The 25,635-nt window shown below is 55.5% G+C and overlaps 14 protein-coding genes across 14 annotated transcripts; 6 read left to right on the top strand and 8 right to left on the bottom strand.

The window, feature by feature from the left end:
• Window positions 1–37: 37 nt before the first annotated feature.
• Window positions 38–1,447, top strand: B0H18DRAFT_900827 (autophagy protein 16-domain-containing protein). The gene is made up of 4 exons (XM_048041455.1): window positions 38–184; window positions 287–416; window positions 474–732; window positions 792–1,447. The coding sequence occupies exons 1-4, from the start codon at window positions 94–96 to the stop codon at window positions 1,158–1,160; spliced, it is 849 nt and encodes a 282-aa protein (XP_047900605.1). The 5' UTR covers window positions 38–93; the 3' UTR covers window positions 1,161–1,447.
• Window positions 1,426–2,671, top strand: B0H18DRAFT_200331 (uncharacterized protein). The gene is made up of 3 exons (XM_048037080.1): window positions 1,426–1,943; window positions 1,992–2,111; window positions 2,165–2,671. The coding sequence occupies exons 1-3, from the start codon at window positions 1,690–1,692 to the stop codon at window positions 2,559–2,561; spliced, it is 771 nt and encodes a 256-aa protein (XP_047900604.1). The 5' UTR covers window positions 1,426–1,689; the 3' UTR covers window positions 2,562–2,671.
• Window positions 2,672–2,732: 61 nt separating this feature from the next.
• Window positions 2,733–4,186, bottom strand: B0H18DRAFT_971015 (uncharacterized protein). Its single transcript, XM_048043751.1, has 4 exons — window positions 3,681–4,186; window positions 3,317–3,612; window positions 3,126–3,275; window positions 2,733–3,064 (listed from the first exon to the last, which is right to left on the bottom strand). Exons 1-3 carry the CDS (start codon window positions 4,084–4,086, stop codon window positions 3,213–3,215), a joined length of 765 nt encoding a protein of 254 aa, XP_047900603.1. The 5' UTR covers window positions 4,087–4,186; the 3' UTR covers window positions 2,733–3,064; window positions 3,126–3,212.
• A 265-nt stretch (window positions 4,187–4,451) lies between these two features.
• B0H18DRAFT_1206343 (uncharacterized protein) lies at window positions 4,452–6,191 on the bottom strand (the record flags this gene model as incomplete). Its single annotated transcript, XM_048036169.1, has 8 exons — window positions 4,452–5,139; window positions 5,198–5,223; window positions 5,286–5,377; window positions 5,428–5,462; window positions 5,515–5,544; window positions 5,603–5,643; window positions 5,979–5,994; window positions 6,055–6,191. 8 exons carry the CDS (start codon window positions 6,189–6,191, stop codon window positions 4,452–4,454), a joined length of 1,065 nt encoding a protein of 354 aa, XP_047900602.1.
• An 802-nt stretch (window positions 6,192–6,993) lies between these two features.
• On the top strand, window positions 6,994–7,631 carry B0H18DRAFT_1113337 (uncharacterized protein; the record flags this gene model as incomplete). Its single annotated transcript, XM_048032933.1, has 2 exons — window positions 6,994–7,528; window positions 7,588–7,631. 2 exons carry the CDS (start codon window positions 6,994–6,996, stop codon window positions 7,629–7,631), a joined length of 579 nt encoding a protein of 192 aa, XP_047900601.1.
• A 131-nt stretch (window positions 7,632–7,762) lies between these two features.
• Window positions 7,763–9,918, bottom strand: B0H18DRAFT_971011 (uncharacterized protein). The gene is made up of 8 exons (XM_048043750.1): window positions 9,593–9,918; window positions 8,793–9,482; window positions 8,639–8,692; window positions 8,571–8,618; window positions 8,524–8,550; window positions 8,343–8,468; window positions 8,212–8,263; window positions 7,763–8,159 (listed from the first exon to the last, which is right to left on the bottom strand). The coding sequence occupies exons 1-8, from the start codon at window positions 9,629–9,631 to the stop codon at window positions 8,110–8,112; spliced, it is 1,086 nt and encodes a 361-aa protein (XP_047900600.1). The 5' UTR covers window positions 9,632–9,918; the 3' UTR covers window positions 7,763–8,109.
• Window positions 9,919–9,987: 69 nt separating this feature from the next.
• On the bottom strand, window positions 9,988–11,314 carry B0H18DRAFT_971008 (band 7 family-domain-containing protein). Its single transcript, XM_048043749.1, has 8 exons — window positions 11,096–11,314; window positions 10,959–11,036; window positions 10,693–10,905; window positions 10,539–10,634; window positions 10,472–10,483; window positions 10,387–10,417; window positions 10,300–10,331; window positions 9,988–10,248 (listed from the first exon to the last, which is right to left on the bottom strand). The coding sequence occupies exons 1-8, from the start codon at window positions 11,126–11,128 to the stop codon at window positions 10,027–10,029; spliced, it is 717 nt and encodes a 238-aa protein (XP_047900599.1). The 5' UTR covers window positions 11,129–11,314; the 3' UTR covers window positions 9,988–10,026.
• A 219-nt stretch (window positions 11,315–11,533) lies between these two features.
• On the bottom strand, window positions 11,534–14,055 carry B0H18DRAFT_1091675 (asparagine synthase-domain-containing protein; the record flags this gene model as incomplete). Its single annotated transcript, XM_048032299.1, has 16 exons — window positions 13,935–14,055; window positions 13,721–13,866; window positions 13,648–13,665; window positions 13,499–13,599; window positions 13,423–13,444; window positions 13,163–13,359; window positions 13,099–13,102; window positions 12,833–12,990; window positions 12,702–12,782; window positions 12,409–12,649; window positions 12,329–12,352; window positions 12,213–12,278; window positions 11,969–12,163; window positions 11,711–11,917; window positions 11,618–11,684; window positions 11,534–11,580 (listed from the first exon to the last, which is right to left on the bottom strand). Exons 1-16 carry the CDS (start codon window positions 14,044–14,046, stop codon window positions 11,534–11,536), a joined length of 1,686 nt encoding a protein of 561 aa, XP_047900598.1. The 5' UTR covers window positions 14,047–14,055.
• A 36-nt stretch (window positions 14,056–14,091) lies between these two features.
• B0H18DRAFT_970990 (6-phosphogluconate dehydrogenase) lies at window positions 14,092–16,358 on the bottom strand. Its single transcript, XM_048043748.1, has 8 exons — window positions 16,174–16,358; window positions 16,014–16,116; window positions 15,536–15,952; window positions 15,221–15,487; window positions 14,957–15,168; window positions 14,611–14,904; window positions 14,476–14,554; window positions 14,092–14,416 (listed from the first exon to the last, which is right to left on the bottom strand). Exons 1-8 carry the CDS (start codon window positions 16,174–16,176, stop codon window positions 14,361–14,363), a joined length of 1,431 nt encoding a protein of 476 aa, XP_047900597.1. The 5' UTR covers window positions 16,177–16,358; the 3' UTR covers window positions 14,092–14,360.
• A 642-nt stretch (window positions 16,359–17,000) lies between these two features.
• Window positions 17,001–18,739, top strand: B0H18DRAFT_1081670 (branched-chain amino acid aminotransferase II; the record flags this gene model as incomplete). The annotated part of the gene is made up of 10 exons (XM_048031426.1): window positions 17,001–17,141; window positions 17,204–17,284; window positions 17,357–17,423; window positions 17,484–17,647; window positions 17,716–17,824; window positions 17,879–17,978; window positions 18,008–18,024; window positions 18,072–18,239; window positions 18,294–18,503; window positions 18,567–18,739. 10 exons carry the CDS (start codon window positions 17,001–17,003, stop codon window positions 18,737–18,739), a joined length of 1,230 nt encoding a protein of 409 aa, XP_047900596.1.
• A 282-nt stretch (window positions 18,740–19,021) lies between these two features.
• B0H18DRAFT_1113332 (uncharacterized protein) lies at window positions 19,022–20,363 on the top strand (the record flags this gene model as incomplete). Its single annotated transcript, XM_048032932.1, has 5 exons — window positions 19,022–19,603; window positions 19,654–19,685; window positions 19,742–20,036; window positions 20,208–20,267; window positions 20,322–20,363. The coding sequence occupies 5 exons, from the start codon at window positions 19,022–19,024 to the stop codon at window positions 20,361–20,363; spliced, it is 1,011 nt and encodes a 336-aa protein (XP_047900595.1).
• Window positions 20,364–20,842: 479 nt separating this feature from the next.
• B0H18DRAFT_1113331 (uncharacterized protein) lies at window positions 20,843–21,715 on the bottom strand (the record flags this gene model as incomplete). Its single annotated transcript, XM_048032931.1, has 1 exon — window positions 20,843–21,715. One exon carries the CDS (start codon window positions 21,713–21,715, stop codon window positions 20,843–20,845), a length of 873 nt encoding a protein of 290 aa, XP_047900594.1.
• Window positions 21,716–22,065: 350 nt separating this feature from the next.
• B0H18DRAFT_970962 (glycoside hydrolase superfamily) lies at window positions 22,066–24,282 on the top strand. The gene is made up of 11 exons (XM_048043747.1): window positions 22,066–22,393; window positions 22,588–22,617; window positions 22,646–22,709; window positions 22,775–22,860; window positions 22,909–23,063; window positions 23,130–23,171; window positions 23,237–23,303; window positions 23,365–23,488; window positions 23,572–23,650; window positions 23,671–23,735; window positions 23,825–24,282. Exons 1-11 carry the CDS (start codon window positions 22,198–22,200, stop codon window positions 24,096–24,098), a joined length of 1,182 nt encoding a protein of 393 aa, XP_047900593.1. The 5' UTR covers window positions 22,066–22,197; the 3' UTR covers window positions 24,099–24,282.
• Window positions 24,244–25,365, bottom strand: B0H18DRAFT_1113329 (uncharacterized protein; the record flags this gene model as incomplete). The annotated part of the gene is made up of 7 exons (XM_048032930.1): window positions 24,244–24,309; window positions 24,364–24,510; window positions 24,568–24,723; window positions 24,783–24,900; window positions 24,962–25,083; window positions 25,145–25,227; window positions 25,287–25,365. 7 exons carry the CDS (start codon window positions 25,363–25,365, stop codon window positions 24,244–24,246), a joined length of 771 nt encoding a protein of 256 aa, XP_047900592.1.
• Window positions 25,366–25,635: the final 270 nt, after the last annotated feature.

The following is a 25,635-nucleotide window of genomic DNA, read 5'->3' as shown; positions in this document are numbered from 1 at the left end:
TGGTCGCTCGCTATCTGCGCGTCTCGCGTCCCGGGCAAGCTGCTCGTCCCATCTGTCCGTACGCCGCCGCCTGTCCGGGATCCACCACCAGCCATGGGCGAGCCAGCATGGCAAGAGACCCTCCGGGTCCGACTCGTCGAACGCAACTCTCAGGAGTCGTCCTACGCGTCGATCATCGAGCAATGTACGTGTATGGTCTCACGCGCAACCCCCCTACTCCTGATCCTTGCGGTCTCATCTTCTGCCATGTCGCGCTGCTCTTGGCTGGCATTTGAACGCTGAGAAGATCGCAGATTGGCCCAACAGACGAAGCTGCTGAAGGAACGCAATGCATCCCTCCTGCGTGCGATGGGCAGTGCGCGAGGGAACCCTAATCCCAGCAGCTCGACCGTCTACGTGCCGGGATCGGGAGAGGAGTGCGTATCTATTCATCGTTGGGCTTGTTACTGCTCTAACGATTTGGGACTTTGCAGCAATCCCGTACGAGCCGCGTATATCACATCTTTGGAGTCGCAAATCTCGTCATTACGAGACGAGCTCGCCACGGTCTACAAAACGCAGGGCCAGAACGCGCAGAGGCTGCTGGCCATGAACGAGACTCTGCGAGAGAAGGAGGAGCTTTCCCGGGTCGACTCCGAGGGTCTCAGGAAGGCACGCGATGATATCACGGCCTTGAGGAAGAAGGTCGAACAGCATAACGAGCTGATGGCTGAGAAAGATAGGACTGCTCAGGTTCGTCCGACTTCGCCTCGATTCTCTACCAATTTTGATGTTAAGGGCCGTCTCCCCAGGTCCTTCATGACGAGATCAACACATTACAGCTGGAGCTGACCCAGATCGAGGAACGGAATGCGATCCTGACGAAGGACAATGCAAAGCTCCTTCAGCGCTGGCTCGACGCAAAACAAGCCGAGGTGAACAAGATGAACGAAGTCAACGACCTCTACGAGGACCTGCAGTCGAGGCGCCAAGCCGCATTGAACTCACACCTCCAGGGCCCTCAGAAGACAGGATGCAGATGTCCAGTCGCTTCCGGAGTCGGAGTCGGGAAACGGGGAGGTGACGACGGAAGCAGGGACAGCGACGACGAGGGATGGGACTCAGTCTCCAGAGGAGACGAGCGTGAATCAGACACCGAATGGTTGATGGTTGATGAGTGATTCACTTGTGCATCATTGGGCCTCTTGCTTTTCGCTGAACATTCGCACATGGCTTTGCATACCCTACCTGCTACCTGATATCCTAGCCGCATTTGCTTTACATTCAATGCTATCCTACTGTTGCTGCATTGCCAGGTACTATCCACTCCCATAATATACAATCTACTCTGCTCAAGGTATTATTCACTGCTGTTGTGCGGTCTGCCAACTGGGGAGAACTTGAGAACATATAATGTACAGACAACGCACGCTACACGCGCCGTGGCTCGATCACGAAGATGCCGAGCGTGCCGGTGGCGGTCAACAGCGTACCGCCGGAAATGGAAATGGCGCGTCCCAGAACGGGGACGTAGAACGACGGTCAGCCTCAGTCCCTGCAGTGGTCGCTGCCCTCCCGCCATGGTCAGCCGCCAGGAGAGCGTTATAAGATGCGGGCAGGGACAGTATCGCCTCCTTGTCTCTCACGTTCTACAGCTCCTCTCCCCGACGTTCACTTCAAGACAACACTTCGACTACCATCGTCTTCAAGATGCGTACTCCGACACTCGCCTTCGCCGTCCTCACGATCCTCAGCCCTCTCGCAATGTCGGCTCCTCTGACAGCGCGAGGGCCCACCAAGGCAGAGATTGCTCAGCCCGTTCACCACATCGCGCGAGGTGTACCGAGTGTCGCGAAGGACGTTATGCTCAACAAGGGCCAGCCCATCGTTTCGGGCGGCACACTGCACTCCCGTGACGTTGTGCGACGACCCGTCGTCGGGACTGTAGTCTCAGGGTGGCCCAAGTATGCCTCACGTTACTCGCGCGTCTGCTAAGCTGACTGCTCCTACAGGGTTTCTTCTCCCCAGCAGCTATCGAAGAAGGCCTTGGACAAGGACACCGCTGGTGGCAATGCATACTCGGGCTCCGCAGGTGATGTGTCCGGTGGCGGCGCAGGGGGCATTCGACACGGGTCAGTACCTGCTACGTACTGTCGCGCGGATGTTGACGCACATTCATTCCCAGTGGCCTCAGCGCGTTCGATCGCCGCACCAATGATGACGACACCATGGGCGGAAATGCGTACACCGGAAACAGTGGTGACGTGAGCGGTGGCTCTATCGAGAACATCGCCAACAACGACGGGATGCCCACGCTCATGAACATCGGCTCGAACAACGCAGGCCTCGGCGGCACCTCCACATCAGGATGCGCCACCGGTGGTTACACCGACCAGAACGGCGCGGGAGGAAACGCATACTCCGGGAGCGCAGGCAACGCAGAGGGAGGCAGTGTCAATAACGTTGGCGGCATGGTCAACATGAATTCGAACAATGCCGGAGCGGCGGGTACTTCGACCACCGGATGCGCGACAGGCGGCAATGTTGACGAAGCGCCGGAGAACGAGGATTTCATTCTCTAGGACAAAATGAGCTGGGCTACTGTGTCCTTGTTGCGCCTGAGGCCTAGTACCGAAAGCAGTAACCTATGTGTCGGCTATTTACCTCTGTACACTTTCAACTCGAGGCATCCCTTATTCAGCTCTGTCGTGAAGATCGACGAAGGATCGGCTGCTGACTCGAGGTTCTGCGTCATTAATAAGAACGATCGATATCGCATGCCGGACTGTTCCATACAAAAAATGAGACACAAAGTCGACGTAGAAGTGAGAGTATCAAGCCAGCCCGGGGGTATATATGGTTACGAAGGTTTCCGCGGCCTTAGTGGAAGCGTCCGTCCCCCCTGCTGCAGTCCCGCTGCGAGAGATACCGCCTGCGCCGGGAGTGTTGGTGCCGCTGTCGATGGTGTTCCCAGATTCGATGACCCGACCTCCGTCGCTAGGTCCCGGAGTGCCGGGATGAGCACCGCCTCCCTGAGGTCCACTGCCAGGAATCGCGTCGCCATAGATACTTTCTCCGGGTGCACCTGCCACATATGCGTGATATTCAGAGTCAAATACGTCGCAGTGGCATGCAGGTCAACGTACCCTGACCGACAACGTCCAGAATCCCGTCATCCGAGGAGGATGCAGCTTGGTGCAACCCACGCGCCGTGACGCTGGTAGTCGTTGCGTTCACCATTTCGTAGAGTGTGCTCTGAGCCTTGTCAGGAGTGAGGGTGCTGAGACCACGGGGTACTTGAAGAGCCGTCCTGGTCCGCCGTATCCTGGGTATGTACCGTACAATGCGGGCGTTGGAGCTGGCGGAGGCTGGGCAGCGTCGCCGCCACTTTGGCTCGATGACCCGTCACCTTGACCTTGATCTGCTCAGGTGAGAACGAGGCGCCGGTTCTTGCGCCTAAAAACTTACTGAGTACTCCGTCAAGATCCTGGTTCAGAGCATCGCTCCCTGGGGCAGCGTCTTGAGATTTCGCGTCGGGACCAGACTCGCCGTTTTGACCAATGTCGCCTGCGGATGCGCCCTGTGCACTACTGGAGCACGAAACGCCGCCGTTCTCATTTCCGGAATTCAGAGCTATATCATTCACGATGTTCATGTTCACAATGAGGGATAGTCTGATAGAACAAACATGAAGACAGTACCATTCTCGACAACCGCAGATCCTTCTGATCCAGTATCAGGGTCATTGCATCCGACTACTCCGCCGGTAACAGGACGCTCCGGCCTCGGAGGAGGGGCTGGAGAGTGCTCAGCAGGTCTTGCTTCAACTTCCGCGATATTTGAATGTTGCCTGACAGGAGCCCTCTTCTGGTGAGCAGGAGAACTTGCGCCTAGCTTCGAGATCCCCAGTCCAGTCCTAGTAATTTCGGCCCCAGAGTCTTGACGATGCACGTGGTTCTTGAGCTCAGAGTTATCCAGGTTTACAGAGCCAGGCTTAGGCGACAGAGTGTTGGGTCCAAGAACAGGAGAGCCTGAGAGGCCGTTGGTGGAAGCCGAGACGACTGCCGCGGCTGCGAAGAGGGAGAACGCGATCACGGGACTACGCATCTTGAATGAATGTGTTCGAAGGGTCTCAGTAATGACACTAAGGTATAGCGATGTGTCCCAGTCGGTATGAAGACTGGTAGGAGGCTGTGAGAGTATGAGGGTAAGTTGCGTGTGGTCTATTCGAACCTCGCATAACTTACCATATACGGAAGGTCCGGACCTCCGCTCCGGGGACACGGTGATGCTTTGGTAGGGGATACAGCTAGTGATTCAAAGAGAACACAACCAACGCAGCAATTAATATAAAATACGAGGTATGAATATTTGGTCAGACGCCATGTAGAAACAAATTACAGCGAAGCGGCAATATGGTAGGATCACCAAACAAAATGGCCCTGTCCTCGGAGCAGCCTGCTATCCCGGTTCTACGAGTACGGCGGCAGCGTATCCCTTCGTTGTAGCCCTGGAGCGGGCTCTTCAGGGGGAGGTGCAGTCCATCCAAACCGCGCCGCAAGGCCCTCCACAATCCTGTCCAGGCTGGGTTCAGCAGCCGAAGACTCGGTAGTAGCTGCCCCCGAGTAAGACGAACTTGAAGTCGTCGTCTCGGTCGATGCTGACGGTGGGGTGGTAGTGACGCTGGCGGTATGGTATGGCAATGGCACTGTTTGTGACACGAGCGCGGCCTTGCTCGAGACCGTTGACGGCGAGGGCATCACTGGCACTGGAACCGGGGTAAGCCGGTCTTGGCCGTGAGGTTGTGTACCGTTAGTGGGCGGCATGCCTGAGCCGTCGAGGCTCTGAAGGAGGAAGGGGGTTGGCTGTGTACCGTGCTCGACTTCGTCGGCTTTGCTGTAGGGGATGTCGCTGAAGCGCCGGGCCCGTTTCCGGGAACGCATGAGGAAGAACAGCGCCACAAAGAGGATGAGCGCGACACCGCCCACACCACCAACGACGCCGCCGACGATGGCTCCGACAGGAGTACTGTGAGATGTCCCTGATGCTGCGGCAGCGGTCGCTGCGCTACCTGGTGTGCTCGATGTCCCAGTCGCTGAAGTTGACTCAGATGTTGCGCTGGCTGACGAACTCGATGAACTGCTCGCTGGCGCGAGTTGCCTGAAAGGAGTATACGTCAAGGACCAACCAAGGTACGGGAAAATCTCGTGCAACTTACGGACACCATGTAATGGAGAGTCCTGCCTGTGCAGAAAGGCTCGACGTCAATACGAGCCATGATGAATCATTCACCCGAAGTATCACACCTGGCTGTTCGGGTCGCTGGAAGCCGCGCAGTTCACTGCGCCGAAGCTGTTGTCTGTGACATGTTCTGCGTTCGTACAGTCCGAGTTAAGACCTAACGTCTCATTAGCTAACTTATGACGTCTGATAGTGAAAAATACTTACAGCTCGCGCCAGCGCCAGTGCACGCATTGTAGTAACTGGGTCGATATCAATGCCTCTGCACCCGAAAGTACACTACACTTGACTTACCTAAAGGATACTGCATCCGAAAAGTAGTTTCTGCATGCAAGAGAAAGTGTGAATGACCTGTTCTAATCCTCAACGACCATGAACTTACGTTGGGACCAGATTGATAACCGCAGTTGAAGACCCGTCCAGCTGACCGAGACTGAATGATACCACTGTGCAATTTCCGCCGTTCGGTCCACAATATCCTGACACTCTAGTGAGTCATGTTCGAAGCGATAGAAAGGACCACGCCACCTCTGTTCAGGAAGCTATAGTGAGGCAGCGAACATATTTCACTATGAGATGGATTCACTAAGATGGGAGAGGAAAAACACACGCTTGCACATCGAGAATCGTAGCGTTCGTAAAACACGACCTGTTCCCGTCGCGATGGTGTTGCTCGGGATCCGATCCAATATGGGCTGAATGATGCGTGACTCATTCATGAGCTAATTTGGCTGAGAACTGGTTGTTAGGTCGCCTACCAGGCCATCTCCACAGCTGTTAGCAAAGGTAAGTCAGGTATTCACGAAACATCGGTAGCCAGTCAGAAACCCATACTAGTTCTGCACGGTTACGGAGTGCGCGGCCTCGACCACAGAGTTGCCCAAGAATGCCGAACAACCAATCAGGAAGTAAGCATACACGCTGCCTGAGAAGAGAGCCGACGAGCGAGAGCCACTCACGCCGTCTGGCATGGCTGCTGGTCGCTGTCTACTCGTCGGTGAACAGGAAAAGAATCGCGCTCCCCGTCATTGTCCGTGCTCTTTAAGTCCCTCGGCCCCTCGGAGAGGCTGTGACTTCGTGATCAAAAATGTCCCGCTGGGCGGGGCAACGCACCCAATCGACGGCTGCGAGACAGCTGTAGAGCGGCTGCTTTGAGACGCCGGGCAAGATCGGCTATGGACGGACAGCGGGAGCAGTAATTTCTGCCCTGCTGCCAGACTACTTTGAAATGCAGGTTCTGCACAACGAATGGCCTCAGATCAGGGAAGGAAAATGCAACAACGCAGGGTACAGACACAAACATATACTGCGTGGGTCACTTACTGCAGCTATCCGGCAGTAAGCACTCACGGCGAGGGCTCCGGTCGTGAATTGAGAGTCTCCCCAATTTGCCATGTCTTGATGCGAGCGCCCATCATCGACGCCATGATCATCCGGTGTAGTCGTCATGGGTGGATGTCCTGCCGTGACATGAGTCGGTGACAGATAAGGATGATGCGGCTCAACGCACATATATCCAGGCACACTTCGAAGGCTGCGTTACCAACGACAATGGATGTGGTCCACAAGCCACCTCATTCCGGATTGGGCAGGTGCCCTTCCTGTAAAGGAAGGTGTTGTACGTCAAACCTCAGAAGCCGCGGCGGGATTTGAATCCCTGAGCGATGGTTCAAAAGGGAGGCTTCAACGCTCTCGCTCCTACCTTCGCTTGAACTACCTTACAGTCACCTAATCTCACTCACCACACACGCTAAACCCCCACGACACGCCACGATGCGCAGCCCGCTCATTGCTTTCTCTCTCGTGGCCGCGGCGGTCAGTCCTAGCCTCGCCGCGTCGCACCCAAACTCCCCCAAATTCGGCCGGTCCGTCACCCATCCTCGCGTCACCGAAGTCCAGAGCCCGGGCGGCGAGTCTCTGCAGTTCAAGCGTAGCGGCATGAATGGTCTTGGCCTCGACAAGCTCACAGGCTCAGGCGCAAACCCCGTCAACAAGCTCACAGGCTCAGCCGCGAACCCCATCGACATGGTGCTCCCCCAGGGCGCAGCAGCTGCACCCGCTCCGAAGCCTGGTGCTAGCAAAGCAGATGCAGGAAATACCGATCCCTTCGATCTGCCATTTGACCCCACCAACAACCCTCCAACCATCCCCGATCCCGAGACAGTTGCCCCCGGTGCACTGGGTAACGTACCCGTTTCTCCTGCCGAGCCCGCCCAGCCGGGAAACCCGTACGGCAGCGGTCAGGGAAACGGAAACGCAGCTCCGGACGGGGATAACAATGGGACTCCGGGACGGCATACACCAAACAGTAAGTGCTAGGCGTTTGAACACCGGCTCTCGTCCTGTACTGACATGCCGTACACGCAGGAGAGGAAATCGAGCAAATGTTCGGATCTGGCGGTGCATGGTGATGTGACTAGGGAGGGCGGTCGAGCAACGAGGACTTACCAAGGGAGTCTCGCTTGGTTGGGGATGCGTCGTGGATGTGCGGACAGACCGTTCTGTAGTGGATAGAGAGAATGCATCAGTGGCGAGTGCAAATGATCACAGGACCGAGGACGATTTGAGAGATGAGATTGTTCTACCTAACAACACCGTGAACGCACAGTACGCACAAGCTAGCGCGAGGACGGATAGATAGCTATACAACACATTGTTATCAATTGAGGCATAAAAACGGAGCAGGAGGGCTTATTTCATCACAAGAGCAAAGACGTCTGCACTGCGAATATAACCGTGAATGAATGAAAAGAGACGATTTTGAGAGACAATGCTAATGAGCTAATCGTGCATGGTGGGCGGACAAGGTAAAGACAGGGCCGTACTCGCACAGACTGACAAACATGACCCATGAATAACAGCTACACTTGGCAAGGGAGATGGTCGTGATTAGGCACCCTGATGTTGAGGGTCACCTTGGGCTTGCTGGCCGTAATAGCCTGAAAGGACATCGTCAACACAGAAACAACGGAGAGGCATGCCGAGACTCACCACCCCAGTAATTCGAGTAGTACGAGTTCGGGTCGGCACCGCCCCACTGCGCCTGCCCAGCACCCCCAGCAGCGATGGAGGGTCTGCGGCGCGGCGCCAGTGCCCATACCCATAGCAGCGGCGCCAGCCACTGGACTACCCATGCTCGAAGCAGCTGCACCTGGAGTGCCCGTCGCGCCCGCTTGATTGGGGAAGCCACCGTACGCACCGAAACCGTACTGGCCGTACGTGTTGGGCTGTGGCATGCCGTACATTGGCTGTAGAGAAGATATGAGTGGCTATATGCGGCGAAATTTTCAAGTATGCAATTACCATGTTGCCGTAGGGCGTAGCAGCGGGCTGCGTGGGACTCATGGAACCGTAGAGAGCGCTGCTCCCCCATCGGCACGGTCCTTGCCCCAGCTGCACTTGATGGGCGACCATGCACCATCTGGCCCTGGAGCTGGACGATGGCCATGGCGGCATGTTCATGCGTGTCGAGCTTGACAAACGCAAACCACGGTCGGCCTGCATGCGAATTTCCGACAGGTAGCCGATCGATTGGAAGAGTGGGATGAGGTCGCCTGAGTGCAGTATGGGACGAGGTTGCCGACGTAGACGGTCGTGTTGTATTGTGGCGTCTGCTGCACGACCCCCTCGTACGACAGCGGGCCGCCCTGGAAGTTGATGGGTGCAGGTGCACCGCCGCCCATGCCGCCGCCGCCGCCAATGCGACCAATCGAGGGCGAGGCGGCAGCAGGGGCCCCCTGGGTCTTCTGGTTCGCCCAGTTCACACGAATAGCGCGTGAACCCAACCACTCGCCGTTCATGGTAGCGATCGCCTGCTCGGCGTCGGTCTTGTCGCGGAACGCGAGGAAGCCATATCCGCGAGACTTGCCCGAGTTCATGTCCCACATGACACGAGCGTCGGAAAGCGTACCGAACGCACTGAACGCCTTGGCGAGGACGTCGTCGTTGACCTCCGGACTGAGGTCGCCGACAAAGACATGGAAATGGCCCGACGTATCCTCCTTGTTCTGCTGCCCCTGGTAAGCCCAGTTGACGCGAATCTCGGTGTCGAATATTTTGCGGCCATTAAGAGTCTGCAAGGCTGTCTCGGCGGCACGCATGTCCATGTACTCGACGAAGCCATAGTTGAGACCTCCGTGTTGGTAGTTACGATCGGGGATGATTTTGACGTGCTGCACGGGCCCGGCCACGGCGAAGATCTCCGTGAGCATGTACTCCGTGACCCTAGGGCTCAGGTTGCCGACGTAGAGGTGGGCCCTCCTCTATACATCCCGAACGCGTCATACCGAACATTCCGCCACGTCCGAAGGTAGGTCAATCACGCAGTAGCTGTTAGAACACGACGATGACGGAAATACATATGACGACTTACGGGTGCCTCAGCGGGTGACATAGGACTCATGGGATTCATGATGACGAACAGAGAGTGAACTCGGAAGGCCTGAGAGACTGGAGGATTTGTGACCGATTGCGTCTGATGATCGAGAGATATTCACAACAGGAAATTTGACAACAGAGCGAAGCGGAGCGCAGTATAAGTCCGATATGAGACAGAGCAGACAAATATGAGAGAGGAGAGAGAGGAGAGAGAGAAACGGAGAGAGGAAGAGAAAACGGACAGAGACGAGATGACAGTCAGGAGAATGTGCCGTTCTGCTCTCAACTCCCAGGCGCCCGCCCGCAAACCTTCCTCGGCCATCTCCGGGCCGACTAAAATTATCAGATGGCCCGCGTCTGTTCACTCAGGCTCCGGTTCCTCCGAATGCGTAGGTTCGAGCACGCCACAGTGCGAGTATATTCTGGTGTCTACTTGCGCGTAGGTACATTCAACAGAACATTGCCTCCCCCGCTCGGAATGTATGTCACATTCGGGTTCCCAGAGAGCGACTGAACAATCGCCTTGCTCGTCTCGATCTTCCGGAACGTAACGAACGCATCCCCCGCAGATGTCAGCGCTCGCGAAATCGTTGCAGCTGCCTCCGCCTCGCCTTCTGCCCTAATAACGGCGGCCTGACGCTCTTGCTCCGCCTAGCCAAAGCATCAGTGTATATATCTCGGACATAGCCCCCGGCACCTTACCTTTTCAACAATGAATTTCGCCCGTTCAGCGTCTATGTGCCGAACCAATCAGAGTCTAAATGCTCTCGTTATGGACGAGAAGCTTACCTTGTTGAGCGATTTGCTTCGCTTCGACAGCCTAAGTGTGCCTGGATCAGCATTACCCACATGCATATTGCCTCGTTATCTGTACCTGAGTGAATTCCTGGATATTTCACCAGAGTCAGCTTTGGTCCCTCCCCCGAAAACGCCATACTGACCTTTCCGAATGTCAAATGTGTGATGGAGACGTCCTCCAGCTTGATGTTGAATTCCCCTGCTCGCTGAAGCAGATCCTCCCGAATTCGCGAAGACACCTTGCGTCAAAGTAAGTCAAGGACCAGAACACCTGAGAATGCTCCCGTTTTCACTCACCACTTCACGTTGGGTAATGAGCTCCGCTGCATCGAATTGAGCCACAATACTCTTGAGCACCTCGTTACCAATCGACGGAAGTACCCGCTCGTCGTAGTCGAGCCCCAGACTCTGATAGATTTTTGGAAGATGCTCAACATCCGGGCGCGAGAGCACTCGGAGGGTAATGGAGACCATTTGCAAATCCTTCGAGCCAGTCGTGGTGGAAATATTCTGAAGGATTGGTCATGGACCCCGCCATACATGCGTCAACGGGTGATGCTCACTCTGGGCTTTATACGGCAGTCATACAAGATGGCACGCTGCAACCAGGGTACGAGGAAGTGAGTTCCCTCAGTTTTCGCCTTTTCAAGAGCACACATGAAGTCAGCACCTGGTGTCATGCCAGCTTTAGTAGACATACCTTGTCCATGACTCCAGAGAACCTATCGAACATAACTGCACGGTAGCCTCCGGAACATCGTAAAGGCTGGCCTGCACAACGGCCGCGGCGACAGCCACCGGCACTGTACGGCGACAGTGATTGTAGACATAGTATACACTGAAAACATGTATGACTTACCTATGATTCGGTTTGCTAGACTGGCAGCGGACATGGTGGAGGGAACTTGGAATGCGAAGGCGCACGGCGGCACGCGTATGGTCCCGGCGGTGGCACATAGCGCGTCACTGCGTGACCGGGCGCCAATGTACGCAGAGCCAGCGCCAAACGTCCAAGGCGTCCGAGTCCTCTCATAGATTATGCAACCGTCCTCCCCCACTCAAAGAGGTCGCGTTTAGAGTCTGCCTACGGGATACTACCCTGCCGTGACGTTTGAGAACATCCTCTGTCTTGCAAGGATCACACCTCAAGACCCCCCGTTCTTCCACTTTGTACAGCATCGCGTTCTTTCCGCATTTATATGATCATGGTATAATATATCACCATGCTTGTCTCCTTCACCTGGTGCCATCCGCGCAGAATGACTCCCAAACTGCATTGCCCGCTTTTTCTGCCACTAGCTTCCACTAAGCCCACCTTCCTCGCAGCCAACCTCAACAACAACTTCTCTCCGAAGCCTGATTCGAGCCTCGGGTCTACCTTGAGATGTACTGGCAATTGAGCAAGGAAGGAGACAACTGATAGCGACAAGAATGGGTGTCGTGTCTCCCTCCCATGTGAGGAGATTACGCGGTCGTCGCGTCCTAAGTTTCTAACTGGTATGCGGTCCAATTCAAGCTGGAGCTAGACATAACGCGACGTTAGTGCACACTGATTGCATCAGTCTGGTCCTACCTCGTCGACAATCGCTTGCCATCCGCCGTGCTTGAATGCTGTTCGGAACCGGCCATATCCGCCCATCAGTTCATCAGAACCTAAGCCATTTAACAAGACTCGGGCAGTGCTGGTGTGTGCCACTGGCTGGGCATCCGGTCCGGAGCGAATTTGGCCGACGCCCCTCGCAGCAAAGTAGAGTGCCATAGCGAGGCTCTGTACAATAGTCAAGCCTGGAATGGAAACGATGCACTGGTATGCGTACTAGATCCATGACTGTTCGGCTCGGAAACATGATTGCTTCCACAATCGGGCGTGCACCTTTTGACTCCTAAACCTGGTCAGCGACGAATTCATCGTAGCCTAGACAGCTCGCCTCACTTCGAATGGTACGTTGACTTCGACCTGCGCGTATAACTGCTCAGCGATCCCATTCCCTTGTCTTTTTAGATCCCACATACAAAGTTCCATGTACGACCGGGACACAATCTTCTCAGTTCTTCCACTTCTTGCAGGCCCGTCAGGCGATCGGGTACATCATACGAGACTTCCATAGTTGAATAGTCAAGTCCTTCGCGTATCTTTCGTTTTCGTTCTCGCTTGGGAAGACCACCGATGTTTCCCTCTGTCTTGACGGTTATCTTACGCGGATTCTCAAAGGCGACATTCAAAAGGTCGATTGGTTCTGCTGGGTCAACATGCCTGAGGTCGGCATTAAGCACGTCAAGGCTACCGCACAGAGATGAGAACTCACCGGTTCGCAAGAAATGCTAGCATGGTGGAATCGATACCGCCGCTAAACAGAACGGCTACTCGGGCCTGTGAGCTGAGTTTGCTGCGTTAATGAGCACCTGATAATCACGTCGAGAGAATAATATCATTCACCTTCTTCTTGGTATGTCCCGGACGCGTAGCATGACGCTGTGATCCAATTGGCTAATCAAGTCATCGACAGCAGTAGTAAGATGAGGTGGAATCGTGTCAAGGTCTTGAACTTTGGGCGGGTCGTCTGGGAGCAAACGGTTTATCGGCTCTATGCGGGCCTAGATGAACGTAAGCTGAGAATGCCACAGGCTGCGACTGTACCTACAAAGTGGGAAGTGTGGTCGTCATCATAGCGGTGTACTTTACGCAGAGATTCTTCAAGGGACGAATCTACCTTGAGCACAACAGCGGTGAGTGCAGATAGCTGTGTGTTGGTGATGTATGTCTTACATCTCTAGTGGAGCTAAGGCAGCGATATCGACAGCATATAGATGCTCGGTCGACAACTCTTCTAAGGTATAGCCAGGGTGCGCCCCTACGGATACCGAAGTCAACAAGAAGTAAGGTTGTGCGCGCGTTGGTCTATGAAGCAGTAGGGACCGCCTGCCCAGGGGGTCTCGCCCAAAGTATAATGTCTGTGTGGATCGCTATTCCGTACAGAATTAGCTTTGCCAATACAGACACAGAACGATTTGAGTAATGGAACTGACCTCGTAATATACGAAGGCATAACTACGTGGCGATGACATGAGTGTTAAGTGCGACGGACACTTAGGATTGACTTACGGTCCCTCAATATTACCAAGACAATCTCGGATTTCTGCTGAGGTCCGGAGGTTTTGCAAGAGCGAAAACAGCTTTGCACCATCATTCTCCAACGGGGCCACCTGCGCAATAATCAGTATCCCGTCAAGGATATTTGAGAAGGCACACACTTCTGTCCCTTCGAAGATCTATGTCATAGTGTGTGATGTAATGAACAGTTTTCCTTGGTTAGATACAACGCACCTCGCCATTCCAGCACAGTAAATTCCCTTGGTCATCCTTATGAGGTTGGGAGACATATGCCTCGCCTCTCAGACGAAGCTCGGAGGCTGTAAATGACAGGCGGTAGCTACCCTCCAAGACTACTACCGTGTCTTGTGCATCGGGGCCTACAAGGTAGAAAATAGTTCATGATGAGTACTGTGAAAAGTTTACCAAATGTTAAACAACTACAGACCGCGACAAGCATTTGCGAACCGCAGTTGCTCATGCAGCTCATCAAAGGATTGATCATGCACAGAGCCGTCCTCTGCGGTAGCAGGACATGCTGAGAAGAGGATCCCGCACATGAACGTTCCTTACAGACTGGCTTGCCTAATCGAGACTTCCTAACATCCAACCGCACGGCATACACTGGCGCATACAGGCCCACCGATGTTCACGCTTACACTGACAGCTATGCGAACATACGAATGCGAATGAGATGCCTTCATTTACTATTGCGTTCTAGCGATACAACACGTATCGTACTCCTTCCACGATGTCGACTCGATTGGACATGTCACGCATCCACTGCCCGAGAAAAGTACACATGAGTCTACAACTGCTATCATTTCTTCTATACGTCGCCCCCTCAGGATGTGCACAAGGAAGCAGACAACGCTTAGGCGCTGTACGTGCTCGCAGAGACGTTGCCTCCACGACCGGTCCAGTTGATGTCTGGACAGATGGTGTGAGTACAAATCGGTACGTTATCACCACGTCCACAGATAACTTACGGATGTCCTCGCCGGCCTTGAGCTTCGCGTTCTCCTTGCCGGGCACAACGCGGAAGGTGTGCGCACCGAAGTAGTCACGCTAGTATAGATTTCGTGAGTATGGGTACGACATATTTCACTTGCCGACAGTCATACCTGTGCCTGGAGGATGTTCGCAGGGACGACCTCGCTCCTGTAGCCGTCGAAGAACGCCAACGCCGTGCTGAATGCAGGCGTAGGGATACCCCAGAGGACGGCCTGAGCGATGATGCGCCGCCAGCCGGGCTGCGCCTTGTGGACGGCCTTGTTGAAGAAGTCATCGAAGAGTAGCGACTCGAGATCGGAGGTCTTCGTGTATGCAGACGTGATGTCACCAAGGAAGACGGACTTGATGATACAGCCACCACGCCACATGCGCGCAATGCCAGCGTAGTTGAGGTTCCATTTTTGCTTCGGGGCAGATGAGTCAGGGAGTCTCATCGCAGGGAGTGTGATAGCCTACCTCCTTGGCAGTCTCGCGCATGAGCATGAAGCCCTGAGCGTACGAGATGATCTTGGACGCATACAAGGCCTGCTCAAGGTCGTCGATGAACTGCTTCTTGTCGCCCTTGAACTCCTCCTTCTGTGGGCCGCTGATGACCTTGCTTGCGCGGACACGCTCTGCCTTGATGGAGGACAAGCAACGCGCGAATACGGCCTCACCGATGAGCGTCACTGAACTCGGAATCAGGAAGGCGTCCGCTCGATATGACATACTCTTACTTACCAGGCATGCCGGCATCGAGCGCAGCGATAGCTGTCCACTTTCCGGTACCCTTCTGACCTGCAGCGTCAAGGATCTTGGTGACCATGGGCTGGCCATCGTCATCATTGAACTTGAGGATGTTGGCAGTGATATCAATGAGGAAGGAGTCGAGGACACCCTTGTTCCACGTGAGGAAGATATCCGCGATCTCACTCTCAGGGAGACCAAGACCACGCTTGAGAATGTCGTACGCCTCGGCGATAAGCTGCATGTCACCGTACTCGATACCTTGACCAATGTCAGCGTATTATATATCACCGTGAGAAGCAGTCTCACCGTTGTGGACCATCTTCACGTAGTGACCTGCGCCGGTCTCACCGACCCAGTCGCAGCACGGCTCGCCCTCGACCTGAGCAGCGGCAGCCTGGAAGATGGGCTTGATATGCGGCCATGCAGCGGGCGAGCCACCAGGCATGAGCGAGGGACCATAGCGGGCACCCTCCTCACCACCCGAGACACCCGAGCCGACGAACAAGAAGCCCTTCGACTCGAGCTCCGCCGTGCGGCGGATGGAATCAGGGTAATGAGAGTTACCACCGTCAATGATGATATCACCCGCTTCGAGGTAAGGAATCAGCTGGTCGATGAATGAATCGACAGCCGGACCAGCCTTCACGAGGAGGACGATCTTGCGGGGGGTCTTCAGCTTAGCGCAGAGCTCTTGAATCGAGTGCGCGCCCTGGACTTTCGTGCCTAATCGCCGAGCGCCTCATTGGTCAGACTGCATGACGCTTATTCGGAGAGCATTACCCACCCTTGGCCTCGTTCGCAAGGAAGCTGTCGACTTTGCTGGTCGTCCGGTTGTAGGCAACGACCGTGAAGCCCTTGTCGTTCATGTTAAGGATCAAGTTTTGACCCTAGGATGGGTCGTCGTTAGGCAAATACAGGGTGACCGGGCGATTTGGGACGCGTACCATGACGGCCAAGCCAATGAGGCCGATGTCACCGCTGTGCCAAACTGTTAGTAGAGCGCATGGACGTGCTGCTGTAGACCCTTCACGTACACAGGCGCAGACATTGCGGACAGAATTGAGGAAAGTCTGGAGGAGATGGTTGTGGTAGGGAGCGAAGATGGAGGATGGTTGGGGCGATGTCGATGAGATATAGAGCCTGACGTCTTTGTCACGCCGGTCCGACGGGCCATCGTGGGACGATCTCCCATAACGAGGGCTGCAGACGGCAAAACTCACCACCCCGCAGTCCGTCTTGTCGCCTCACACGCGTTCGGACCTGTACGGACTCTTACGGAGACTGACAGAGCGCGCTGTGTGACTGACTCCTGCGGACCTGCGCGATACAGGGCCTCGTGCTTTCTCTTCGCACCGGACCAATCCCCGTCGCGTTCCGATCACTGGCGCGTCCGTGACATTCGTGACGCCCGTGACCCGACGCGCCGACGAGCACGTGACACCACCTCTTCAAGCTTCCTGAGACGTCGTCTTGTGTCCTTACTGTAATTTGCCAAATCCATCTCCGATGAGCCACCCGGACACTGTCTGGAACACGATCTGCACTATCTGAGCTGTGGCCGTTCATATATCGTCGCTGCAGGCGAGAGGACAGCGAGTTTCGGCGATACGTCGGTCATTACCCAATACGGACTCGAGTTACTTCAATTTCCATTCGGATTCTGCAACCAGCCACACTGATCAGCCGGACATCTGACTCTGCAGTGACTCGAAGACTCGTACTGCTGGGTACATAGCGGTCCACTAGCCTCTGCGCGTCCCAAGTTTTAACGATGATCCGAACAAGGTTACCTTCGCTTCCCAACGGAAGTGCTTTACGGGTCTGCAAGTCCTCTACATCGTCTCCCGTGTTCGGCAGCTCGCGCTACACAACACACCATGTACGGTTTGGTTCTACGCAAGCGGACATCCAGGTGGGTTCTATTCTCGACATTGCTGCTCATGCTCATTGACTTCTCTGTCACCGCTTCAACAGGCCTCACGAGTACAGGTGGAGGTGACCCAAAATCGTAAACCACGGCCGGATCCGGCAACCCTATCGTTTGGGAAGGTCTTCGTGAGGAATCCTGGTTCACATATATCAGCCGAAAAGAAGCACTGATACATGTCCTTGACCATCTTAAAACAGACGGATCACATGTTGACAATTCCATGGAAGGCCTCGTCAGGCTGGGGTGCTCCGCAGATTCATCCGTGTAAGTACTGCTATGTTAAGTCGGTCGTATCACGCCCCCTTTTAATCTGTTCATATACAGATCGTCCGTTTACGCTCGACCCTAGTGTTGGCGTGTTTCACTATGCTCAGTGTCTCTTCGAGGGTCTTAAGGCCTACCGGGATGAGACAGGAAAGGTTACACTCTTCCGACCTGACATGAACATGAAGCGGATGAACATAAGTGCTCAACGCATTGCATTACCGGTGAGTCGTGCTCTCTGCTTGCTGTCGACACCCTGGGGAGCATTGGCTCACGCTTATGTTACCGGCAGGCCTTCAACGGAGACGAAGTGACCGAACTCCTGAAGCAGCTTATTCGGTTAGACAAGGACTGGATACCAAATGTTCCGGGGTACAGCCTGTACATTCGACCCACTATGAGTGTGTATCCTTTGATCCAGGTTTACACAACCAGATTCTCACAAGTATTATCAGTTGGGTGCCAGCCCGCCATTGGTATCTCTCCGCCGAGTGAAGCACTTCTGTTCGTAATCTGCAGCCCTGTCGGGCCGTACTACCCCGAAGGCTTCAACCGGTAGCTCTGTACGGAACCACCGAGTATAGCCGGGCTGCACCAGGGGGTAAGACATGCTGAATTACCACGATAGTATGTGCTCACATGTCGCAGGTGTCGGTGCTTACAAGCTTGGTGCAAACTATGCTCCCGGGTTGGTGGCCCAGAAAGAGGCTGCCAAGAAGGGCTACGTCCAGAACCTGTGGCTGTACGGCCCCGAGCACCAGGTTACTGAGGTCGGTACCATGAATGCCTTCGCAGTGTTCAAGCGTCCCGATGGCAGTAAGTGTCATCCTGCGGATTGGTGTTCTCATTCTCACCTGAACGCGTTCGTAGCGATCGAAATTGCCACGCCTCCGTTGGATGGAATGATCCTGCCCGGCGTGACCCGCGACTCTGTGCTTAACATAGCGCGGGACCACATAGCTGGGAAATACAAGATCGCAGACCTCCCCGACAAGCTTGCCGTCTCGGAACGCCAGATGACGATGCGCGAGGTCAAGGAGGCTGCTCAAGCCGGCAACCTGGTCGAGTTCTTTGGAACAGGTCAGTACCACTTTGAAGCCTTCTGCGTTTCTAGCAACACGACTGAAACTCACGCTCCCATAGGCACTGCGGCTGTCATTAGCCCCGTAGATAGGATAGGCTACCTCGGCGAGGACATCCACATCCCAACTGGGCCTGACGGCATGGGGCCTATCTCTCGTCCCATTTGGCAGCAGCTGGTCGGCATCCAGACGGGCACCATCCAGCACCCTTGGAGTGTTGTGGTCATGGAATAGACGACCGCACACAGTGCCAGAGGCTCAAACGTAATGCGAAAGTATCATACAGATTGTCTAGCCACATACTATTTAGTACTGCTGATATATCCCGGGATCGAATGAGTCGTCTGGTCCGCTCGAGGACATTGACAGGAAGTGCTGAGGATTGCGTGTCGGACCATTGGAGTGAGACACAGGCTGGCATGACATCACACGGCACGGCCCCAAGCCGCCAACCCGAGAACCGACTGCCAGTACTCGATTTTCCACATGCAAGTCTCGCTACAGCACGGCTCCTCCATGGCACTGCAGCAGACTGTTCGCTGCCCTCGCCCTCTACTCACCACCCGCCCCATTCTCCAATCGTGCACCGTTCGAACCAGGCACTACGCACAAGTTGGCCCCACGACTTTCGTGGGGAAGCCGCCCGCGCCTCCGGACCCTCCCACCTTGCCAGGCCCAGGGCCGAGCTCGAAGGCCTCGCCCTCCCTCCCCTCCAGCTTCGACGCACACATCCTCGCCGAGCTACGGCGCAATGCCCAAGACCACGACCGGCACGCCTTCGGGCCAGCCAGCACGACTGGTAGCAATCCCGGGCCCACCGCGCGGCAGGCACAGCTCCCAGAGCTGATCGAGCAGTACGTCGACCGCGGCGGGCTCGTGCTCGACGCATCGCTGCCATACGAGTCCCGGCCCACACAGGCGCGGCGCATCGTGTTCGACGCGGAGGAGGATGCGGAGGCGTCAGTGGCGATGATCGTGCACGTCGCGGAGAACGGCGCGGAGCACAAGATCACGTATTGCTCGGGATTTGCGCTCAGCGCGCCCAAGCTCGCGGAGGGCCAGGCCCTATATGTTACGTGTGCGCATACGCTGGAGGAGGTGAGTGCGTTGTTGGTCGGCTTTGACTGGTGGTCTAACACTGCTTGTAGATCCGGTTTAACCCCGTTGTGCGTCCACTGCTGTCAGCACAGCGGGGTGCATCCCTTCCAGGTCCCTCAGGCTCGTTCGTGATTACAGGGACGACGTCTCACCCGACGTTCAGCCCCGTCTCTTCTATTCTCTCCTCTTTGCACCGCTCAGACCTGCTCCTACTCTCCGCTGCATCGTCTGCCCGCCCACCCGTGCGCACCCTCCTGTTTCGCCATATCCTGCCCAACCTGGCACGCGGATACGTGCGCATTTTGTGACGAACAAGCCGCCAACGTCGGGGCCCGATGCGGATGGCTGGCGACCATGGGTTGGAGGGACGTGGAGCAAGTGGGTAAGAGGGACGATTGTAGGCTATCGGGACTTGGCAGGCAGAGAGGCCAAGGTGTGTACCACGGCAGTATCGATATCAGACCTTTCTCATGTGAGGTTGTAGCCTGGCACGTATGATGCTTGTCACACATGCTCTTTGACCCGCCACCCACACCGGGGTCCAGCGGTGGCCGATTGTGGACGAGGAGAGCGGCGCTGTATCGGGACAATGTTGGGGACACAGATGCGGAACAGGATAGAGGGTGTGTCAGGCTGGGGAGCACCGTCCGAACTCATCTTCGAGGTATGTACCGCCGTACGTCTGTCTGATATTGGTCTTGACATCCAACCGATATAGATGTTCAGCCTGCCGGGCCTGAAGCTCAAGAACCGCACGTAAGGGTCTGCTCTGGACAGCAAGTCTATAGTCATTATACCCCTTTAGAAGTGGCTCCTCGCTCTTGTGTGCTGTGCTATACATATATTACTACTCGCGCCCATCGGACAATGTGAAGTTCTCGTGCTCAGGCTACTCGAGGCTTTCAGAGGCTTGCGCGCCGTGAGAGCCTCGGAGAAATTCTTAAAGATCTTATAAGCGTACAACACAAGGCAATACTACTGAGTACTCGCCGAAGTATCTAAAGTCTAAGAAAACGAAGATCAGCAATACCGGACAGATTTGTTGCGACATTCATGTGGACATATCAAGGACATGCACATCCTAAGCTCCTGTTGGCTTGCACCAAACTTTGTGGTACTTCCAGCCCGATACATGACACTCCTTGCAAAACCTCTCTTGCTTGCACTTCGAGCAGCGCGTATCAACCCCGCTCTTACCGCAACACCTACAAAAGTGATCGTCGCCGCCCGCGATGTTCTTCAGACGGCAATGACCATCTGTGCGAGGTCATCACCCTGCTTTCGGATGTTCGACTGTGACAAGGCTATGTTGCCCGACGCAACCCAGTCTCCTGCCTCCTGCGCGAAGCGCGGCAGGACTTTTTCATGATAGTCGATGCCTCGCTCGAGCGCGAAATGCTCGTTCGCGCCGCCGCGTCCGCCTAGCTGCATGAGTGCGAGATCGAGGGCGACGCGGGTGTCGTGCTCTGGATCTGTGGAGACGGGTTCGCCTACGAAAAGGTAGATCCAGGGCATCGGCTTCAGGAAGCCCGACAGGTGTCGCCCCCATTCGACGAGGGAAGCACCGCGGCTGGGAAGCTGCTTGTAGACGACCATGTAGCATGCTTGGTGCGGGAGGACTTGCGCCTCCATGACGGAAAAATCGGTTGGTGAGCACATTAGCTCGTACCCGGACGATGTGCGTGCACGGAGTCGCGCGGTGGGCGGGAGGCTCTCGAAGACGGATTGCGCGGCGTACGCGAGAACGTACCCGCTGTCGAATGTCTTGCAACGCCAGAACGCGTTCTCCAACGCGCGTCGGGTGAGCTCAACTCCTGGTTGGAGTTTTACACCGTCGGGATGAGCGAGGTTATCGAGGGTGACGCGCCCGGACTTTGAGTCCTCTCGTCGGAGAATGTAGGCAAGCCTCTTCTGCGACTGCTCGGTCGCCGCGCTCCATTCGGGCGGAAGGGTGCGCGGATCGAACGTTTGCAGATTGTTAGAATCGGCGAGTGTTTCGACCAGCTGAGCGTCGGCAAATCTTTCCTCGATGCGAGCGTGGCAGTCGAGTATGATGGCCGCTAGGTCGTGCAGATCGAGCACAAAGTCTGCGGGAAAATCGAGTGAGGACATCGCTGCTGGAGTTAAGGAGTAAAAGGGGAGGGGAGGTCTATTGTCGCGGACGGCCCATTACGTGTCAGAAGCGGGCGCATGACAGTGAGTACGTACTCAACGTCGCGGTCACTGCCAGCAGCGCTGGGCGGGGAGTGACGTCACGCGACGGGACGCGTCGCGCCCGTGACCTGCGTCGGGACATGCGCGTGAGGCGGCGGCCGGCGACCCTCGAGCTCGCGGCGGTCATCACACGGTCAGCGGTCCGCCTCGTCCATCCAGCAGCCATGTCCCATCCACCTCCGTGCCGTCAGCTGTGTCCTTCCGTCGTCAGCTGACCGCCTGCGGTGTGAACCTCCCTGTCTCGCAAGCATTCCTCCTCGAAACATCCGCCGCACGGCATTGCTTTTCATACCCATGCCCACCCCGGAATATGCCAATTCGAAGCGCTCCTTATTGCTTATAATGGCCTTACCATCGCCCGCGAAAAGTAACGAGCAGCCATGGCGATCTCTAGCCTCCTGCTAGTCCTCGTGCTCCAGCTCTCTGGTGCACTCGCCCACAACAATGGTCTCGCGCTCACCCCTCAGATGGGCTGGAACACCTGGAACCACTTTGGTTGCGACATCTCTGAGGACACCATCCTCAGCGCTGCCCAGTCTTTCATCTCGTATGGCCTGCCGAACTATGGCTACGAATGTGAGCGGATTAGCTCTGTATCTGGAAGCAGTAGTTGACATTTCGGCAGACATCTTGATGGATGATTGTGAGTGGTTGTGGACTACTGAGTTGTCGCTTCATGGATGCCGTGTGCACCAGGTTGGCAAGCTCCAGCGCGAAATCAAACCACTGGCGCACCTGTCGCAGATTCCACAAATTCCCCAACGGCGTAGCCTCTCTTGCCGACCAGATCCATGGCCTCGGTTGAAGGTGTGTCCATTAGTTGGAAAGGGGTACCCACTGTGCCCGTTTTGATATCTCGTCGTCAGTTCGGCATTTACAGTAGTGCGGGCATGTGCGTGATTATGCTTATAGCTCTTCTTCATGTCTAGAGAAGTTGATTGTGGATCGTATGCCTAGGTATACATGTGGAGGCAAATTCGGCTCGCTAGGCTATGAGACCATCGACGCGCAGACGTACGCTGAGTGGGGTGTGGATTACCTCAGTAAGCTCCGGTCGTTCTGGCTTTGGCTTCAGGACTGACATATTCCAGAATACGACAATTGCTACAACGAGGGACAAGCAGGGACCCCGAAGCTCTCTTATGATCGCTACGCGAACATGTCGAACGCCTTGAACGCTACTGGGCGCCCGATATTGTACTCCATGTGCAATTGGGGAGAGGACGGGCCTTGGAACTTTGCACTTGTGCGTTTCTTGCCAGTGCACCTTTGACGAGTAGTCGGAGTAGCTGATTTGTGCGCTGTCACGCAGACAATCGCGAATAGTTGGCGTATCTCTGGCGATATATACGATGTGAACAATTGCTTGCTTTCCTTTAGCTGCGGCAACCACGTTGGGTGCTGATACGCATGCGGCAGAACTATGACCGCTTCGATGAGCGATGTCCGTGCACGTCTATGATCGACTGCAAGCTCGCCGGATTCCGTGAGTCTTTACTCTGTGTCTTGTTTCATCCTCAGGTCACGGTATTTACCGGTGCCGTTAGATTGTGCGATGACACGCATTATCGACTTTGCCGCCCGGTCAGTCAGAAGGCGGCCAGAATCACTGGAACGACCTGGACATGCTCGAATAGGCAACGGCGGGATGACCTACGATGAATACGGTGCGTGCGATTCTCCTTCACATCTACCGTCACGGAACAAGCTCATCGACGCAGTGACACACTTCTCGATGTGGGCACTGCTGAAAGCCCGCTCATCTTGGGTAACGACGTGACGAACATGACGAACGAGACGCTCTCCATCGTCACAAACAACGCGATCATCGCAGTCAACCAAGACGCGAATAGCTCACCGTCGAACGCATGTGGAACACGCCCATCTCGTCGGGCGGCACCCTCTCGCTCTGGCCGGCGTCTCGTCAACAAGTGAGTCCGTCCCGTCCCATACTCATCTTCGTCCTTCATGTCCAAACGAGTAAGCTGAATCGCGATGGTCGAACAGCACTTTCGTCATCGCGCTCCTGAACACCTCACCCGACGCGCAGACCGCAAGCGTGAACTTCACAGACGTGTTCATCGACCAGGGCCCGAGCTACCAGGCGGGGACGTACGAAATCTACGACCTCTGGCAGAAGGACGAGGCGAACGCGTGGGGCGCAAGCGTCGGCATGTACACGGGATCCATACCGGACGTCCAGATCGGTACACACCAGGTCAAAGTGTGGAAGGCGGTGCCGGCGGGTAGCGCGAGTAGGCGGGACTTGGCCGAACTTTGAGGAGGCGAGGTTGGAAAGTAACGAGTCTCCACGCTATGATTTACGAGGCAGATATAAGGTGAATGTATCAGTAGTCGCTGCATGAAGTGACGTGTAAACGAGGGACTAGACAACCCCATAAAACAAGCTTCCCAAGTACGGCCATTCATGACAATTCTGCCTTGAGGTCTCCCTCAAGAAGTGGTGAGTCTGTCTTTGGCTCTCTCAGCATCTGTGAAGAGGCTTTCAGCTTGAGCACGTTCTGCACGAATAGTGTTCTACTAACCATGCACATAACCACAGGCTTCTCAGTCCATGTCGGGTTGTTGTCCCCCACGACAAAGTGGCTGACCCTCTCGAACCCGAGCCGAGCGTAAAAGCCCACAGTGCTTTCGTGCGTGAACAGCCATACACCGCGGCCCTGTTTGTCGGCCTAGACATCTCGCCCAGTTGACTCGTGCCGTAAACCAGACTGTAAAGGGGGACGCACCAGGTCCGTCAGGTGTCTCACGAGCGCAGACGCGTATCCTTTCCGCTGTGCTTTCACCGCCGTCGCGAGGTTGTCCAAGCTTATCAAGTTTGCGACTCGGTCACCTAGGTGTTTCGCAACAACGGCTTGCTCCTTTTCATGCGCTTCCTTGTCCCTCTGCGACCACGTAAGCCTTGGTCAGCTTTGCCGGACGGATGATCCTGTCTCCACCGCACCTTCTGCTGCTCCTTAGTCTTGAAGTACGTGAACACTGCGAGAAGGCGCTTGGTAATGGCCCCCGCGACGTTGTTGATTGCTCGCTGCCACGGGGAAAGTGAATTCTCCGCGGCGCTGCTGTGAGGACGATCCCGTGGTGAGCCTTTCCTTGCCACTGCTGGCGAGAATGTGGCCTTACTACACCAGTATAGACTCGCCCCTGTTGATCGTCCAGTGCTCGCGTCTGCGGATGGCGTCGAGCCACCCGAGGTAGATCGCCGACCTCATTTGCAGTGGAAAGACGGTCCGTTTTCCTGCGTCCTATGGTGTACACTGTGCATCAGCCGGTCTGTCAACGGAGTGAGCGGATCTGTACGCTTACCACAGGATAACCGCATTTATACCTGTGCCATGGGTCATCTTCGTTTGCTACGATCGCGTCCTCCACTGCTTTCGGGACGTCAACTGACAGCGAGAAGCGATCGTGTCAACTTGAGTGACGCGAAAACCATGCTGCCACTTACCGACTCTCATTGGCTCTATCTTCGGCCCATTCCCCCTGAACAGCTGCGTGGATTGCTGTTGATACTCCTTTGAAACCATGGCTAACAGTAGCCTTCCTCGGGCTGACAAAATGATGCTGCCTCAGTACTTTGACTTCGGCGTCGTAAACACAAGTGACGGGACTGATGTCTTCATTTTGAGGTATCCCGGGGGCGCCTGCTGGCAGCCCCTAAGTTGCATGTTGGTTACAAGTCCACGCTGCTCAGACCTCAGGGCGCTGATATCAATGCCGCATCAATGGGCAGCCAGGTACCAGCAGGCGCTAAACAGTCCCCAGCTTGGCGGCATACCGGGGCAAAACATAGAGGC

This window comes from Fomitopsis serialis (genome assembly GCF_022376445.1).
Source record: "Fomitopsis serialis strain Sig1Antser10 chromosome Unknown B0H18scaffold_2, whole genome shotgun sequence".
Taxonomy (NCBI): domain Eukaryota; kingdom Fungi; phylum Basidiomycota; class Agaricomycetes; order Polyporales; family Fomitopsidaceae; genus Fomitopsis; species Fomitopsis serialis.
Note: the sequence above shows the minus strand (reverse complement) of the source record. Positions and strands in the feature narration are given on the sequence as shown.

Bases quoted from the DNA above. Each gene is read 5' to 3' on its own strand.
- B0H18DRAFT_970990 (XM_048043748.1), bottom strand. The intron at 15,488-15,535 runs GTGAGACTGCTT...ACATTGGTCAAG, and splicing joins CGTGAAGATGGTCCACAACG to GTATCGAGTACGGTGACATG. The intron at 14,417-14,475 runs GTAAGTTATCTG...CCATCTGTCCAG, and splicing joins CAAGGCCGGCGAGGACATCC to ACATCAACTGGACCGGTCGT.
- B0H18DRAFT_971008 (XM_048043749.1), bottom strand. From the start codon at position 11,128: ATGTTCGATAGGTTCTCTGGAGTCATGGACAAG. The intron at 10,635-10,692 runs GTGAGTGAAAAC...CTTTGACGCAAG, and splicing joins TCATTACCCAACGTGAAGTG to GTGTCTTCGCGAATTCGGGA. The intron at 10,332-10,386 runs GTAAGCTTCTCG...TTCGGCACATAG, and splicing joins GAAGCAAATCGCTCAACAAG to ACGCTGAACGGGCGAAATTC.
- B0H18DRAFT_971015 (XM_048043751.1), bottom strand. From the start codon at position 4,086: ATGCGTAGTCCCGTGATCGCGTTCTCCCTCTTCGCAGCCGCGGCAGTC. The intron at 3,613-3,680 runs GTACTGTCTTCA...TGAATGATATAG, and splicing joins ATCTGCGGTTGTCGAGAATG to CTCTGAATTCCGGAAATGAG. The intron at 3,276-3,316 runs GTACATACCCAG...CGGCTCTTCAAG, and splicing joins TCCAACGCCCGCATTGTACG to TACCCCGTGGTCTCAGCACC.
- B0H18DRAFT_970962 (XM_048043747.1), top strand. From the start codon at position 22,198: ATGGCGATCTCTAGCCTCCTGCTAGTCCTCGTGCTCCAGCTCTCTGGT. The intron at 22,710-22,774 runs GTGCGTGATTAT...TCGTATGCCTAG, and splicing joins ATTTACAGTAGTGCGGGCAT to GTATACATGTGGAGGCAAAT. The intron at 23,064-23,129 runs GTGCGTTTCTTG...GCTGTCACGCAG, and splicing joins GGCCTTGGAACTTTGCACTT to ACAATCGCGAATAGTTGGCG.
- B0H18DRAFT_900827 (XM_048041455.1), top strand. From the start codon at position 94: ATGGGCGAGCCAGCATGGCAAGAGACCCTCCGGGTCCGACTCGTCGAA. The intron at 185-286 runs GTACGTGTATGG...AACGCTGAGAAG, and splicing joins CGCGTCGATCATCGAGCAAT to ATCGCAGATTGGCCCAACAG. The intron at 417-473 runs GTGCGTATCTAT...GGGACTTTGCAG, and splicing joins GTGCCGGGATCGGGAGAGGA to CAATCCCGTACGAGCCGCGT.
- B0H18DRAFT_200331 (XM_048037080.1), top strand. From the start codon at position 1,690: ATGCGTACTCCGACACTCGCCTTCGCCGTCCTCACGATCCTCAGCCCT. The intron at 1,944-1,991 runs GTATGCCTCACG...CTGCTCCTACAG, and splicing joins GTAGTCTCAGGGTGGCCCAA to GGTTTCTTCTCCCCAGCAGC. The intron at 2,112-2,164 runs GTCAGTACCTGC...ATTCATTCCCAG, and splicing joins GCAGGGGGCATTCGACACGG to TGGCCTCAGCGCGTTCGATC.
- B0H18DRAFT_971011 (XM_048043750.1), bottom strand. From the start codon at position 9,631: ATGAATCCCATGAGTCCTATGTCACCCGCTGAGGCACCC. The intron at 8,693-8,792 runs GTCCCATACTGC...GCGTTTGTCAAG, and splicing joins CCGTCTACGTCGGCAACCTC to CTCGACACGCATGAACATGC. The intron at 8,160-8,211 runs GTGAGTCTCGGC...ATGTCCTTTCAG, and splicing joins CTACTCGAATTACTGGGGTG to GCTATTACGGCCAGCAAGCC.